Source organism: Acanthisitta chloris, unplaced genomic scaffold (assembly GCF_000695815.1).
Source record: "Acanthisitta chloris isolate BGI_N310 unplaced genomic scaffold, ASM69581v1 scaffold895, whole genome shotgun sequence".
NCBI lineage: Eukaryota > Metazoa > Chordata > Aves > Passeriformes > Acanthisittidae > Acanthisitta > Acanthisitta chloris.
Genome location: NW_008672921.1, coordinates 2,310 through 19,391, shown reverse-complemented (window position 1 = coordinate 19,391; position 17,082 = coordinate 2,310). Strand labels below are relative to the sequence as shown.

At 48.2% G+C, this 17,082-nt stretch overlaps 1 protein-coding gene across 1 annotated transcript; it reads right to left on the bottom strand.

The window, feature by feature from the left end:
* Positions 1-217: 217 nt before the first annotated feature.
* On the bottom strand, positions 218-15,080 carry LRRC75B (leucine rich repeat containing 75B; the record flags this gene model as incomplete). Its single annotated transcript, XM_009074683.1, has 3 exons — positions 218-871; positions 11,680-11,792; positions 14,952-15,080. Coding segments are annotated over 3 exons (765 nt in total), but the record flags the coding sequence as incomplete, so codon positions are not given.
* Between the last annotated feature and the right edge of the window lie 2,002 nt (positions 15,081-17,082).

The following is a 17,082-nucleotide window of genomic DNA, read 5'->3' as shown; positions in this document are numbered from 1 at the left end:
GGTTCCCCCCTATCCCTTTCCCTCAACCCAATGGCTGCTGGAGGATATTCTTGACTCCGACAGGTCTTTTCCCGTCTTCCAGTGAGACCCTGCCTGGGGACCAGGTTCACTGTAAGTCACTGGTTCCTCTCTGGAACATGGGCGATGGGTTTGGCAGTGAGGGGAGGGAGCGGAGCACGTTGTGGGGGGACAACAGGCTTTTGTCTCACAGCAGGTGGGGGGAGATGTCAGGGAAGGCGAGAGAAAAGAGCCAAAGGAAGCCGGTAAAGCTGGCCCTCTGCTTGATGTTTGTCCCCAAAATTTCTCCTTGGGGTGGCTTCAGTGTACCAGCGCCGGCCTGTGGTTCAGTCACCTCTCGCAGCCCTGCTGAGAAAAAGCACGTGGCGGGGTGCTTCCGGCTGCTTCATCCTCTGGCTGGCTGCCCTCGTGCCCGCCGGCGATCTCAGAGTCGCAGTCGAGCGCCTCATAGATGGTAGGCAGCGTGGTCTGCTGGCTGAGGCGCTTGCGCAGACCCACGAGCAGCGGCTGTGGCATGGAGGAGACATCCACATTGTTGCCGAGGTCAACCCAGGCTAGGCAAGGGAACTTGCTCATGTCCTTCATGGTGTCAGTCAGCTCCTTCATGGTTGCCCGTGTCAGTCGGTTGCCGTTGAGGGAAAGGTGAGTGAGCTTGGGTAGTGCCCAGAGGAAGGGCAGCAGCAGGCGCACCATGTCATCATTCAGCTCGGTGAAGCTCAGGTCCACAGAGGTGAGGTGGTCCCCGTTGTTCTGCAGGTAGTAGGCCATGCGGTGAACATCCCGCATGGTCAGGGGGATCCCCGACAAATCCACGGAGTCCTGGCTCACCTTCTTCTGCAGGCTGGTCTTCAGACTAATGATGGAAAAGGGGAGAGAGAGAGAGAGAGATTATTAAGGAGAGCACTCCCATCTCACTCAAGTGAGAGAGCACTTGGGGCAGGGGAAAACTCATTAACAACACGGGTTAGAACGTTAAGCAAAGGGTTAATAGAGCTCACTGGGGAAACATGCATTTGCACCATATGTCAGGGCAGACTGTGTCCTGGGGCTTTCCTGTGTATTCTCAGCACTTACACACAAACTTTGCTGGAATTGGCTAAACGTAGGATGATAAAGTGTCTTCCACTAGCAGATTCCAAAGGGTTTGTCTGTATGTGCATGTACAGACACTAATGCATAGAAAGCAAAAATAACCAAGGCAAGCAAACTTTCCAAGTGCACTGGTTTGCAGTGTGTGGGGGCTGTTTGTGAGGCGACCTCTTCAGATTAATGCCAAGGTCTGTTCCAAACAGACTGTGTTGCAGAGGAAGCAGTGTTAAAAGGCTGAGAAATGGGTATTTTATGAGGAAAACAATCTATAAGCAAACTGCACTCCAGGAGTGGATTTACTGCATGTCCCTTTAAAAGCCTTTCCAAGCAGCACTTAGTCAGTAAGCAGCACCAGTGGCTGCCTATTTGGGTCTCTGTGGTCAGCAGATCATCTGGGATCTGCCATAGCTGTGAGGAGGCAGAGAGGGCATAAGGGTGCTAAAAGAAACCTAGAGAGATGGTTTCAGCCATTTCTTTTGCTGCCTGCCTGGCATGTGGAGTGAGGAGGAGGTAGGTGAACTGTACAGCAGGCAAAGCTGTGTTATGGGGCTGTTGGGTATGCAAAGGGAGTGGGGTGTGGAATTTTATGATGGACTGTGGGTTTGTGAGAGTGCTGTGAGAAGTGGGAGCTGTGGGGCCATAGGAGCTGGTGGGGATATGTTGCAAAATTGAGTAGAAATGTGTGTTGGTGTAACATTGGAGAACCTAATCCCTTAGTGTAAGTTATATTAGTCTTGCTGCTCTTTCAGACACATCTACCTTTAAAGACATGGGAGCCCTAGTAGGACCCCAACCATGTGCTCAGGGGGTCAGCAAGTGCCTTGTGGAGCTTGGGAGGAGCAGGGTGGGTGAAGAATTAACCACCACTTCAAAGGTCCCCACTCTTCCTATCTGGCTCTCTGTAGTGTCCTGCACACCTGTGGCACAGCCAGTCCCTGAAAGCAGTGGGTGCATGAGGTCATGCAATTTCCTCGGAGGAGGCTGCAGCACCGCAGGAGCTCCCGTGGCAGGTGAGAATGTCCCTACGAGCCTCAGTATTGCCAGGCTCTTCTGTAGTTGTGGAGAGGATGTGACGCTGCCTCTATAGCTTTGCTTTATGTATGCAGTTCATGGCATCCTGGAAATTTCAGACCTTAATAATCCCTTATGAGCATGTGTTAACACAAGTGAATAAATGTGGATCAGTGCAGGCAGCAGACCCTCACGGAGACGTTCAACACTGGCAAACCTGTAGCTGTGCTTCCTTCTAGGAGCATGAGGTGGAAAGACCTCATAGCCTGGCCTGTCAATTCTTAAGCCACAAATTCCTGCTCTGGGTTTAGCAGCACTTTGTTCAGGCTACTTCTGTCAGTCCTTGTGTTTCCCATGGGAATTCACTGTACAAGGCTGAGGCTGTATCTGCAAGCTTGCATTTGAATTAATGATTTCTCATGGTAGAGAGGCAGTAACAGCATGGATTAACTTGTATTCAGACCTAAAGCATTCTAAGTAAAATGTATCACTTACTAAATATTTACACTTTAGATGACTCACACTACTACTCAGTGGATCACAGGAGGGGCAAGGGGAGCAGTGTTTGTCAGTACTGTCAAACAGCAGACTGATGTACTGGTGAATTATAATTGGTCTGAAACCACACAAGTAAGGTGTCCAAAGGGCCTCTGCTTGAAGATGGTACTTGACAGCTCTCCAATAACAGGGCCCCAGATATGGGATTGTGAAGAATTAATCCACCACATTGCTTGCAGCAGCGATGCAGTTCTTTTAGCTGCTGCAATAGCAGTAGTGAACTGTGCATGCTGTGGTCTGGGTAATACTGGGCTAGCATTCCTTTTCCTGCTAATCCAACGGATCCTTGAGATCAGCCCAAGCCGCCTGGGAGTAGTATTTCTTCAACTCTCTGGAAAAACAATGTGTGCTTTTTTTTTATATAGTTTGTCACCAACCACTGGCAGTAGTGTAGCACAATCTACCACAAAAGAGGGTTCAACTAGTATGAAATCTATCAGGGACTGGTCTTGAAGCTGGAAGAGTCTCAGGTTTCCCCTAGCACAATGTCATCCCTTTACTCATGCTAGATGTTTTATCTGGGTGTTTGATATGGAATACTTGTTGTTCTAGGAAAACCCAACATCAAGTGCACAGTGAAGGTGTGCATTCATATTGGTCAGGTTAAGCAGGGAGAAATGAAACTTGAGTGTGAACCTGAGCATAAAAACAAGCCTGTAACTACTTCAGTGCCTGTTTTGTCTAAACGCAGCCTGTGGCTCCTGAAAATTTTATACCCCAGTGCTATCAACCCATGGCAGATTCTGGGGGTGGAGGGCACAAAAAGGAGATATAAGCATAGGGACACCTTTCCCAGCCTCAAGTCTCCTATTGGTCTTTGCAAAGCCTCCTCAGACCTTCCTTTTGTAAAGCTACAAGGAACAAGCCCAGTTTGGTATGGGGATGGGAACCAGGCTGGAGTGGGGACCACTGGAGGGCACGTCTGAGCCGGCACTGCTCCCACTGCAGAGCCTCAGCATTCAGGTGCCGTTTTTCCTGTCGCGTCTGCAACAGCAACTTTCTTAACAGGGAGCGAGTTTGAATGGCTCTGGGAGCGCAGACAGTGATAAGTGAGAGGAAATGTCAGAAAGACAAAAGCAATGTGCTCGTCTGTCTCTCCCTGTTAAGCCTCCTCTCCTGTTGACTGCTGTGCAGAGACTGCAGTAATAAGTCACGGATCATGCTCTGACCAGAGCAGGTACCTTCTGCTGCTCTCCCCAGCAACAAGCCAATACCCCAAGGAGGCTTTAATCAAGCAGACAAATTATCTTCCCATAATTGATTCTCCAGACTGGACTGCTCCCGGCTGAATGTACTTAAACCCTCCTGTCCTGTGCCAGAGCCCTCCCTCCCTCCTTTGCTGGCTTGTTTTTCTTTCCTTTCCTGTGTTTTTGCTGCTTCCTTTTGCCCTCATTGCTGTACCTGCCAGGGTGACTCTGGGCCTCCTGTCTCAGCACTGTGAGCTCCTCCTGTGTTTAAGTTGTTCTTTTGCCTATAAAAATGCCTCTTGTAGGGACGTGTCTGTAGGAGCCTCGTGCTGGTGGACATAGCCCCTATGCTGCAGCCAGGCCCTCAGCTCTCTGGTAAGTGCTGAAGCATGAGATCTGACACCCCACGCATGCTATGAACCCTGGCAGCTCCCCTCCTCCTCCTCGGTGTTTCTGTGCATCTCCAAGAGGTGCAGCTAAACACCGTCTCTAGGGCAGGGCACAGAGTAGCTGCCTACTCCTTCTCTATTGCTTTAGAGATAAATATATCTGCTGCCATAAAACGGTCAGGGAGATGTGGGTAGATGCTTGACTCTGAATTATCTTACACTTGGTATTTTTTTGGAGCTCTATTAAGCTCTACTTCTTGGTGGGGAGGGGGAGTTAGGGCACATGATACACAGGACACCGAGCTCTCAGGCACTTGTGCAGCAGCTGAGAAAATGGGAGGTTTGTTTCCAGGGAAATGGGTCATCTATTATCCCTTAATTTCTGCAAGTGAAATAGGCTTAAAGATTGCTTCAGCCGCAGAGGCTTTTTTTTCTTTGTGTGGAACACAACAGCTACTTAGCGACGTGGCTCTTGATGCCCATGGGACTTGTGGACAGAGGGCTGCAGAGCTCGTGGGGACTGGATTAACCTAATGCTACCACTACTGGTGCTCTGGGCAGATTTGTAGTTGTGGGGATTTGCATCTAACAAGGATCTGGACCCTGGATGCAAGGAAGCAGACTGTGTTGTATTTTCTGCAGCAAGCTTAGGAAGGAACAAACCCCTACTCCCTCAGGTGCTGGAGAAAAGGCTGCAAGTGAGAAATTCTGTGGAACTTGGAGCAAGAAACAAGAACAATCAGCAGCCTGTCCCCTACTGCCTGCCTGCCCACACTCCTATTTCTAAGGGATCAGCACCCTGCTTGCAATGCTTGTCAAGCCCTGCTGAGGGATGAGAGCTCTTCAAGGTACATCTTGTTTCTCTCGTGTAAGAGAAGTTCTTTGCACTCTTCCCAACTCCCTCCTTGGGGTCTGGCCTTTCTCCTATGGACATGCAGGCAGTCTTGCTTCCACTCTTGCTGCCAATTACCTCTTTCCTGGGTGCCAGCTCTACTCTTGAGCAGTCATTAGTCAGCCATCTCTAGGCTGTACCATGAGCCTGACCATGTGAGATCCACCTAGGATCAGTCCAGACAGAGCAGGGGTCTGAGGGACCTGCAGGTGTCAGAAGAAAATCCCTCTCTCTCAATAAGAAATGTGAGCTGGGAAAGGATGAAACCATCTTGTGCCTCCCCTGGCTTTATTTTGGGATAAAAATCTTTCTCTGTCCACATAACACTCAGTCACTGTTCCTGCCTCCTGGAAACTCAGCTAGCGTAAGCAAATTCAGAGCTGTCTTGAGATGGAATAATTAGGAGACCTGAAATTAATTGCTAGTTGTTTGTCTCCAGGATCTGTCCCAAGAGAATTAACCCTCAGGCCATCTTCCAGGTCCTTCTTTGAATCCATGAAGCTGCAGGCTCAGCACATTATTTTTATTAGCACCGAATCCCTTCAATTTCTTGCTCATCAGCTAAATTCTTTGGTGGCTGCAGAGAAGGGGTATAATGGCTCTTGAGCGTTGCCCTGTTGGGACTTGCTGCAGTCATAGCAGTGTTTGGCCTCTTGTTAGCTTTGTGGGTTTGAAGGAGCTCATTCAGCCCAAGAACATTCAAGTTCCTGGAGTCCCAGCCTCATTTCCTTGTCTCCATGCTATGGAAAGAGGCTGGGAGATGACAGTAAGAGTCAGATAGGATTTTAGTAATGAGGGATGCCCACTACTCCTTGCCTGTTTCTCTGGGGAATCACCATCTTTCTCTCCCTCTGTCTCTTATTTTTACATTTAATTTGTCTCCAAATGTAAAATTTTCCTGATGCCAGAAACTCCCATTACAGTGCAACCCCTTCATCACTAACAGGGACTGCCAGCAATGGCTAATTAGCCATGAGTCAGGTATCTCTTGACTGCTCTTCTTTGCATAGAACCTAGTGACAGGCAGGTCTGGATGGCTTCCCTGCTTTCAGCAGTGATTTAGGGGATGGATTCTGAGCTTTTTAATTGCCTGCTTAGCATAATCTGCTTGCTTGGCTTCCCTGTGGCACAGAGTGCTGCTGTGCAGGGCTGGCTTTAGCTGCCTCTAGTGCAACATGAAAAAAGGAGAGAAGCCTCAAAAGCACTGACTTAGACTAACCCAGCCCCAGCTGTTCTGAGGCTGGACCTGGCATCACTGTGAAGATGAAAGCAGTGTACAAATAGGTCACTTCCGTGATCCTTAGTCATATCTCCATCCTTGCACTCAAGCTCTTTTGACCAACTGTGGGGAGATTCCTCTCTGTGGAGAGAAGGGGGTGCAAGGATAGTCATTCTCCTACCCTCACTCTGCATGGGACATGGATGTCTGTAGGTGTTGATGCAGCTGAGTGTCTCTCCTCCTCCTGGCTCTGCTGTCATCTTCAATTTGCCCTTTAAGGTGTGTTCAAGAGAGCTGTGCACCCTTGGCCTTCCTCCTGCTGCTGCTTGATCTGTCCAAGACCTTGGGTCCTTTCCCTTCATTATTTAGGTCTGTTCTAGCAAAGCAGGGAATAATGCTGCCTCCTCACTGTAAATGTCATGTATCAGCCTAAGTCCTTGTCAGGTCTTCAACTCTGTAAGAGTCACAAAGGCACAAGTTCTCTGCTGATTCCTTTTAACTACCATCTGCCACTCAGCCTCCATTATTTTACTCACTGTCTCTCTCTCTCTCTCTGTGTCCTGCTTCTCCTGCCTGCCAGTCTTGGCCTCTTTCTTCTGACTCTGACAGGGCAGAGTCAAGCTCCTGAATGACCCTTTCTGCCATCTCTGACAGCCTCTGCAGATGTATTTGCCTCTCGATGCTGCTGGAAACTCTCATCATGGGTTATGTTTGGGACACTCTGTACTGTAACATGAGGGCACAATTCCTGCCTCGCTCCACGACTCATTTACCAGCTCATGTCCATCCAGCTGACATCTCTGTGAGCAGCAGCTTCTTGAAAACATTGTGTGGGGCAGTTCCTGTCCTCCCATATGACTGTTACCATATGGCTTTAGTTAACTGACTGGTATTCTCTAACTTGGCTTCCTAGCAGGAATGATGGTGCCTATTTACCCTGTTGCATAAGCGTGACATAAAGCTGTAGTTAATATTCACCTCATGCCATGTGAAGGCTGGGATCTCATCTGCCAGAGCCGTCAGCCACAGCCCTGAGTGATGTTTTCAAGAAAAAAAAAAGATTCAAAGCCCTTTAGAGCTGTTTTCTTGAAGTCTTCTAGACACAAGTGCTTTTGTTGCATTTTAAAAGTGCACCCGATGCCGCAATGTCTCAGCAATGCACATCAATAACTGAGAAACGGAGCAATAAACCCAGGAGGGATGCACTGTTCTCCACCCAGTTTTGGATTAGCTATGATGAAATTCACTCAGATGAGCAAAGTAAAGCAGTGGTGAGTTTTGCAAAAAGGAAAGCTCATATGCTTGTGATTTGGGTGTTAACTCCATACACACAAGTGCTTTTGCTCTTCCAGAACTAGTCACTGTGTGAAAAATCCGTGGGTTTTTTTCTGTGTCAGGAACCCCCCGATTGTAAAGCTGTTTACTGCCTGCCTGTTTTGTGCATTCAGGCTGGATACTGTGCACTCAGGCAAGGAAGCAGTTACACTGAAGCAGCCAGCTCGGAGATGGTGCAAGTGGAAGATACATTAAGATTCCCTGACATGGCTTTGCCAAGACAGCTCAGTTGTAATCCACAGCTTCTTGATGGCAGTACTAGACTGAGATCCAGCTCTCCAGACAAAGGCTGTCTTTACCTGACCCTTCTCCCTCTCTGCTCTGAATTGCAGGCCAGTGTGTCTGGCCCTCAAAAAGTAATACACCCCGTGGGTCCACCCATGTTCTGGAAGCAGATGGTGGCACTGGTACTACTAGCACATGCAGTTTTCCTTAATTCAGCATTGGAGGAAGCCCCAAGACTTATGAAAACAAGAATTAATAGCACCTAAAAATTCTGCATCTGTCAAAATGCCACAGAAGTGGTGCTGATAGCCTAAATAGTCTGTCTGTGTAGAGGACCATTTCTTAATCCACTGCTCTTTACACTATAAACATCAATGTAATGAAAAAGTGAAGATGGAGTTATACAACACCCTAGGATGTATTCTGCTCATTAAGTGGGAGTGATCTCCACTGTAAAACAGTGCTAAAACTGAATTCCAAATAAGATATAAAGGACTGAAAACTGTGCAGTAGTTATGCTGGTCCCTGCTGCAGAAATTTTATCCTCCAGCTTTTGAGGTTTTTATTTTAACAGCCCCAAAGTAAATCCCCAAGAGCTCATCTTCCTGGTTCAGTTAGGCAGCCAACCCAGACAGGGCCAGGGTCAGGGCCAGTGGACTGCAGGCTGTTGGCTGGAGGCTGCAGACCTGAGACAGGATTTTGCAGGAAAAGAGAACTGAGCCCCTTCCTTTCAGTGTGGCAAACTTGACTAAGCATCACCTGGGCAGCTGAAATAATCTCTTTAGGTGACTGGACAGCTGGGACACTGCTAACCCTGCACTGCACAAGGCAGACATGCACTCTCAGGAACCCACAGGCATGGATGCAGAGGGCAAAGTGCCCCTCAGCTTCATCTCTGGCCATTTAGTCAAGCTCAGAAACCAGACACAGCCTGGATCTCTCCTGCTTATTCCAGCTGCGGTTGCATTGAGTCCACTGAGCTGCAATAAGCTTTCTCCCTCCACATTTCTGTATGGGCCCTGTCTGTGTATTTAAACAGCAGTGCTTGAAGAAATGTATCTTACCCTTTTTGCTCTATCAGTTCATGGGTGGCTCGGGTTTGTACTTGCTGGATGTTTTGGATCCTGCTGAGAGTCGCAGAGGATGTAACTCCCGTTAGTTTGTTTCTGACACACTGGTTTGTTACTTTGCACTGTGGAAGGAACACCTGATGCATGATCTGACTCCAGTATTGCAGGTCCTTTCCATCTCCCACACCACATCTCAATAACAGCCCAAATGTAATTACAACCTGGCAGATGCTCCAAGCTCTCTGTATGGTTGGGCTTGCTAATTATCTCCTGGACTCATCTAACATGCTGCCAGAAAGCAGAAATCACATTTCAGAGGAGAATAAGGGAGTCCTGCATCAACTCTGTGAAAGACAAGAAGCCAAAGCCCAGGAAACTGAAAAAGTAAGAGGAGAATTCAGTTCCTAAGTGTGGTCCACACACACTGATTCTTCCCTACTGTCCCAAACCCCAACCAGATTTTAGAAATTCCTTCAAAGAACTGCTGCTACACACATGATCTTTATAGGATCTTGATGGCAGGAAGGGCCCAAGCCAAGAGCATGGGTTTAGAGACAGACATTATAGTAAAATACTCCCACTAGCAGACAGAGGGAAGAGGAGAAATTGGATCATGTAAAAACAGCCTGACTGAACAAACTTAGGCACTGGTACCTCCAAATGAAGCTGCTATTTCTTGCTTTCCTGCTACTGACAACACCCATTTTCTTGCAGTGGCCTCGGATGCCAACTCCGCAGGCGTCTTTTGCTGCAAACTGCAAACCATTTCGTCTCCAGTCTTGAAAGAAGAAGCTCTGCTGTTAAATATTTCATCAAAATTAATTTGTGCCTTATGTAACACCTTGTAGCTGGGCCTGGTTGCCAGGCAGGGCCGCCCATTTTAGACCTATATTTCCCTCCACTGCACATTGCCTTGTTGCCCCCTCCCTGCTTGTGCTCACAGATGCTCTGTACCTGGCCAAATCCTTTGGGCCTAACCCCTTTGTGTGGGATTTGGGCTCCTGCGGCCCAGAGCTCTTCCTCTGGCCACAGACCTCCTCTCTGTTGTTAGTAAGTGATGAGTTTGCAGCAGTTTGCACTCCTTGGCTGATCCCAGGCTGTGCAATCACAGGGAACACTTCCAGTTTGACTCTTCATCCTGGAGTCCAACTGGAAAAGAGGTTTGTCCTGCCTGAAAGCAGGAGTATAGAGGTGGAGGGTTGAGTTAGTAGCACCAGGGAGGGAGTTTTCACTTGGAAAACCAGAATAAGGCTGAGTTTCAGCAAAAGGGAGCTTGGAAAGGAATGGAGTTCTGTAGAGCTCTCCTGGTCTCCTGCACTTCTTATCTTTAAGCCTTTCTTGGGAGGGGACAGGGATGAGGTCAGACCTGCTGTCTATATACTGCATCTTCAGTGCTCTGCAGGTTCCATTTTCCATAGGGAAAATGTCATTTGACTGAGTGGGCCTGGGAAAGGACTCTCTCAGTTCTGGAACCTCAGACTTGTTCTATGCTGTGGTTCCCACCTGCAAAGCAGCACAAACAGTCCTGTCCTGTGAGGTGCTGCAGATGAGAGTGTTCAGAGTGCTCGGATTCGGTGGTAAAGTGGAGCTGCAAGTATGAGAGGCAGATGGCCTGGAAATCATGGTATTAGGGATTTTCTTCCCTAAGATGCAGTGTGGATCTGCCTCCTAGTCAGAATGAAAGGTAGGATGGAAATGTCAATTCCCATGGGGTATTTTAAGTTGCTGGCACACACATCAAAGACTGAAAGTCTCAGAAAAGCCCAAGGCCATTCTCAGAGTGCTGCTGATTTTGCATTTCCTTTTATCCAATCCTGCATTTATTCCTGTGAAGCTAATGGGGCTGACACAGGCTCTTTTCTTAGTCCCTTCCCTGTCTTTTCTTCAGCAGTGGTGATCTGTGTCACAGGAACAGGGTTTGCTTGAAGAAAATGAAGAGAAAAGATAGGGTTTGCTCTTTATCTGGTTAGAAAAGCTAGCAGGTGTCAAGAAGTGGGTGTCTGAATAAATTTCTAGTAGTAGAAAGCAGCTGTCATCCAGTAGCTGTCAGTGGCCGATGTGCATTGCGTTGGGTTCCCTGTGTGTGAGGCCCTGCACCATCTCAGGGTCCTCTCCAGGTGCTGGCAGAGAAATGGGAGATGAGAAGCATGGTCACCTCTCTGCCAGGTACTCCAAAGTGCTTCCTACTGAATGAGGCATCAGCTTGTGGTAGTATCTCGCAATGGGACACTTATCCCACTGTTTTACTGGGATAAACAAGGACAAAGTGGGATGCAGAGCTGGGGGCCAGCTCAGCCTGGGACATGGGTGTATGTGCCAGGCTGCCAGCTCTGACCATGCTCCTGGGGCCAAATGCCCTGCAAGCCCTGCTGGCAGTGTTGTCTGTGCTGTGCAGTCAGTGCGATTGATTTCAGTGCGCTTAGGAGAGAGTGAGGAACTGTAAGACTACAAAAGGAGTAACTGGCAAACCAGATCAAGGAAAGGGCATTGAGGCTGACCCTGCTGGGGTTTTGCATTTCCAGCACAGTGGCTGTCATGCATGGTTTTCAGTCCTGCCTTTCTCTGAGAAGGGCATGGTGCCCATCTCTGAGACTGGGATGGTGCTTGGCTGCAGCACAGTTTCTCCAGGTAGATCCCCCTCTGTGCCCATCCACACTATGCCACATGTCTGTGCCAGGCTGCTTACCACACTTGGGACTTCCTCCGGGGCATGCCGTGCCGGTGCCATTTCGAGTGGGGCGTGAGGTGGTAAATCAGCTGCCTGCAGATCCTGTCTGAGGATTTCCAAGGGTCATACTCCTGAAAGCAAAGGGTCAACTTAGACTCTACCTGCACCATAGCAGAACGTGATGCAACAAGGAGGGCAGAGGAAGATGGGCAAGGAACACAGATGGTAGTGGAGCAGGTGAATGTATATAAGGGAGGAGATGAAGAGAAGGGGAAGAGAGAATGAAAGACAAATAGCGAGAAGGCTTGAGAATCCTCTGCTACATGCCAACTCCTCCTGGGGTGGAGGAGGAGCAGTAGGAGCACTGCACTACCAGAAAGGACCACAGCCCAGCCAGCATGTTCCTGCCCAGAGTGGGACTACAATTTCACACCTTACCTGGGAACATGTAGAGCTCAGAAGAGAGTTTTCTAGAGCTGTGGCAGGGGGGCTGGCTCTAGGCCAGGCAACAGCCAGGAAGGCAGGGATGGCTGACAGTGCTCTGTGCAGAGACCTCCTACACCCTTTTCTTCAAAAGATCTCCACCTTCAAAAAAGCTCACTGTAGGGACAGCATGGGTGTTTCAGCTCCTCACTGCTGTATCCCCAGCAGCACACATCCCCAGCAGCACACATCCCCAGCTGTGCAGACAAGCTGCCAACACATTGTGTTACAGAACAATGCTAAATTTCTATCAATTACCTTGTTGCAATACTGCATACTGTCTTTGGACTGACTATCTGATTCCCTCATGTAGAAAGTTCAGTAATTGGCACCCTTGCCCTATCCCTGAGGTGCTTCTTCATGGGAGAGATGTGCTCTGGATCACACTTGCTCCTTCTGCAGCAGCACCCTGACTCTCTGCCCTTCTGTCCTCTACTGGGAGACGGCAGAACAAGGAACTTTAGTGACTTCCACATACTCATCTTACTTCCTTGCAATCCATTCTGCTCCTAGAGGTTTGTGTTTCAGCAGTTTGAGGCCATCAGCTCCCTTGTGCCCCTGCAGTAATTTACCAGGGAAAGTTGGTTTGCATGTGCCTCTAAAGTTCCAAGATGGTTGCTACCTTCCTGAGCTTACTTTTGCAGGTGTTCTCTAGCACCATGACTTTGAACAGAATCTCTTCCTCCAGTGAAGCAGAATGACTAACGGCAGCTGCTGAAGGTTGGGACTTCTGCCCTCTCTATCATATTTTCCAAATGCTGACAGACACCTGCATTCCCATTCCTCAGCCCTCCAGCCATGGTGCAACATGTGCATTTAGGGATTTGATAGGTAAACACATAGTAAAAACTGTCAGAGAATATGCTAATTTATTCTTTATTGCGAGCGGTTAAAGTGCTGCACTGTGGTTCAACAGCTGCACTGTGACTTTCCTCAGCAGTCACTGAATCAGCTGAACTCCCCAGGGATGCACTGCTAGCATGTGGCAGTTCTGCTGTGCCAAGTGGAGAGGGATCCCAGCCTTAGTGCTCAGCTCAGCGTGCCCAGATCCCTGTCCCAACTTCCCTAGGAATCCCACAGGGACTGGCCCATGTCCTTGGGTTAGGTGCCTTGTTCTAGACTACAACTGTGCTGGCAAGGCTGCAACTGGCACTCTGCTGTCACCTACAACAGCAAACCTTTCCAAGTGGGTACACGTGCACACCAGGCTTCAGCACAGCAGCTGGCACAATGCTCTGTGAGCGATTGTTGGCTCGCAACCGAGAATTACCCTCTTGTTCTTTCCTGTGTCCTCACTGATTTAATTTCCACTGACAGACTGGGAATTGCACTCAGCCTGCTTGCCTGTAATGCAGTTACACCCACCAGATGCTCAGCCAGGGTCAAAGAGGGGACGTGGACTGACAATGTTTGTTCTGAGAAGGGTGCTGGTGCTCTATGTACTGAATCTCCTCAGACAATTGAACTCCTGTTGGCTTTGAGGGGCAGCTGAGTGCTCAAAAACTTCCTTAGGAATGGGGTAAATCATCTATGTAATGGTATGTGTGTCAGTGCAGACAAACATGTGCCTCTATAAGACATGAAACTAAAGGGAGGGGGATATGCAGGTATATAAAAATTGTAGTGTTATCTGCAAGACGCCTGGGTACAGGTAACACCCCCTCCCTCCTGCCTCCCCTGAGGGGCACTGCACCACATGGTGTTGGAGATGGTTTGGCAGAACAGCTGGAGATGAGGTCAAGTGGTTAAGAGGTACTACTGCCACAACTCACTCCCTTCCTTTAGATGCTTATACAATTTGCACAGAAATTACACTTGAAAAGATTTTTTTCAGGCTGTATTGCAGCCCAATGATGATGATTAAACTTTGGCTAAATGTAGTTTGTCTATTGAGACCTGACTGGTTAATTGTTATCAGCAAGCCTCAGGAGACAGCAGAACAAGGTTAGAAATGCCACTAATCTACACCAGGCATTCAGTGTATTCCCTGGGGTGCTGCTGCTTGCTCTGAGCCGTGTGTACTTAATATCTCTGAATAAAGAAATTCACTCTATTGCTCTCCTTATAAAGCAAATATGACACTTGCCAAGCTTGATGAGCAAATGGATACATTGCAAATCCAAGTGATTGTGGTGGCAAAGGGTACCAGAAATAGATGCTGGTGTTGCAGTGGGACTGTGACATATGTGATGTTTGTCTGCACTCACCCTCGCCTTTCTGTCTCTGCTCTTGTCATTCTCTGAAGGAAAGTGCTGGAGCAGTGCAGGGATACTGTGCATTTAACACATTTACTTCTCAAACACTAAGTTGCAATATATTCCTACAGCACCACTCCTTACTGGTAGATTTGGGAGGTTATGGTGGGATGTAGTGCTGGGTTAGGGTAGTTACATACGGCAAAGGGTCTGGGAAGACAGAGGTGGTTTTCCTGCAGAGGTGAAGAAATCTCTGCTCTCTTCTGCAGTTCCAGGTGTCCCCCATAATCTCTAGTTGCTTTGAATCCCTGTGATACCAGTGAATATGGCACTGTACCCTGTCATCAAGTTTAATATGGGCACAAAAAGTAATTGCCTGATTTCTGTGCCCATAACCACCCCCTCCTTCATCTGCATTCATATTCTGAGGTAGTTCTAACTGATTCCTTCAGAAATATGACCCACAATCTACATGTTGCCACTCCCAGGGAATACCCTGGCTAGCTCTGAAGGATTGATTGCAGGGCACCACCCAGCACCAGCCACCCCATTAGGGCTCTCTGCTTCAGTGCTATGTCACAAAATATTCACTGAGCTGAGGGAAGCTTTCACCTTTTTGGGACACTGCAGATCTCTAGCAAGGCTCATCAGCAAGTCATGGGAGATGGGATCCACCAAGTTGAGGAAAGTTGCATTTTTGTAGAGCACTTCATTAAGGAATGTTCCTTCCAGTCCCAGGTCCTACAAGAAAAACAGACAGATACATGAGCTTCCTCAGACCTATAACCATGAAGTGTTTTGACAGAAAGTAAATCTGATGAGGTGCCAGCTGGATGCACAGTGTACAGGAACTTATCCAACAGAGGTGAAGCAGCTGTGTCTGACCCAGCATTACTTTATGGGGGGATGCAGACAGCCAGAGAACTGAACGAGATGCAGTGTTAATTTGAGCTATTCAGCCTAGAGGCTGACCACCTTATTTCCACCTACCACGGGAAGGTGAGAACTCTATCATTTCCAGGCTGGCTGGAGCCCAGGGAGAATTAGCTACAGAGAAACACAGTTTTGTCAGCCTCTATGTGTGAATCTGCCGAAGAAGCTGAGCAGGAAGGCTGACTCTAAAGCTGCTTCTCCAATCTCAGCTTTTCTGGAAGAATCAAACCTTTCTCAGGTATTTAGATGCTGTCATACACCCTGGTGGTGGCTGGCTGAGCACAAGTCCTGCCCATCTGCATGAGTTTAGCTGTGCTGTGAATTTCTCAGTAAACGCTCAGCACTGGCAGCATTGCCTTTTGTGTGTAATGGTAAATTTATAGGTGGCTTTACACCACAGTGATAGGGACCCATCTTCTCATCTTCCATGGTGTGAGGTAGGGGAACATCTGTGGTCCACACAATTTACCTGCATTGACCAGGGTATGGAGCACCTTTGGACGTGCTGAAAGAAACCTCAGTATCTTTGGGAACAAAAAGTCTCCCCAGGAGCCAGATGGGTGATACTGCAAGGAACTGAGCTCTTTCTTGCTAAGAGGAAAGCCAAGATCTAATATATGAAACAGTTATTGCAAGCAGGAGGTACCATAGACCTGTGAAAAACAAAAAAAATCTGGGAAAGAGAGATGACGTGTTCACATGAAAATGCCCCGAGGGCAGAAAAAAATACCTGAGGAGTAGAAATATAGAACAAAAAAACTCCCTAATAGGGATAGTGCTGGGTTTGATTCAGTTGATAAGAAGGGCTCAGCTGAGGGAGGAAACAAGTCTTATCCCCATTCTGCATGCTGCTGACAGGAGAAATGAATAAGCAAATGGGTGCCCCATATGTTCGCACTGCTCTGCTGAGCGTGTGCTTCAGGCACCACCCAGTGAAAGAGGCACTGAGAGAGGAAAAAAAAAAGGAGAGGGAGAGGGGTGGGGGAAAAAGCTGGATGTATGCACATACATCACCAACAGGGATGGAGCCATAGCTGGCAGAGGTGTGGGATCTTAACTCTAAGCACCAATCAAATCCAGTGCTATATCCTGCTCTGGATATGCTTGGATCAAGCAGGAAGCACAATACCAAAGAGACCCTGGCTACAGATCTAGTGGAGAAAGGGAGAATAAATCAAATCCTTTACAGCCCCATCACTGTGTGTAGACAGATGATACCCATAAGCAACCAAGGAACCCAAGTGGTAGATCAGTCCCGAAGGACAGACAGCCACAGCTGGATATGGGCCAGGAGCATACCAAGGCATCATGCCAGTGTCTCCCTTAACCATAAGGCTTCAGGGAAATGGAGCCTCCTACGCCAAGTGTAACATGCACAGATGAAGAAAGCTGCCGTGAGGATGGCATGGCTGGGCATGCAGCAGTGGATGTCAGAGCAGTAATTAAACTCCCCCAGCTGAAGCTATACCATTACGATGAATCTGCATTCCCATTATAAATCCTGCCTGCAAGGGGTTTGTAAGTAATATAGCTGTAAATATTCACTTCACATTGATATTCCATAAATTCTTAGCCCAGAGGCATTTTCTGGTTCATCTTACTTATTTCCCTCCTTCCCTCCCCCTCTCTCTCTCATTTCTTGGAAAATTTTGTATCACCTAAAGGGTGGCTGCAGACAGCAGAATATTATAAGTCTTGCCAGTTCAGTAGGCTTAGTGTTGTCTTAAAAATGACACTTGGATGTTGTCTCAGCACAGGGAAAACAGATAACACCAGACCTTTTGCTGGTGTAAGTCTAATGTCTCCCCTG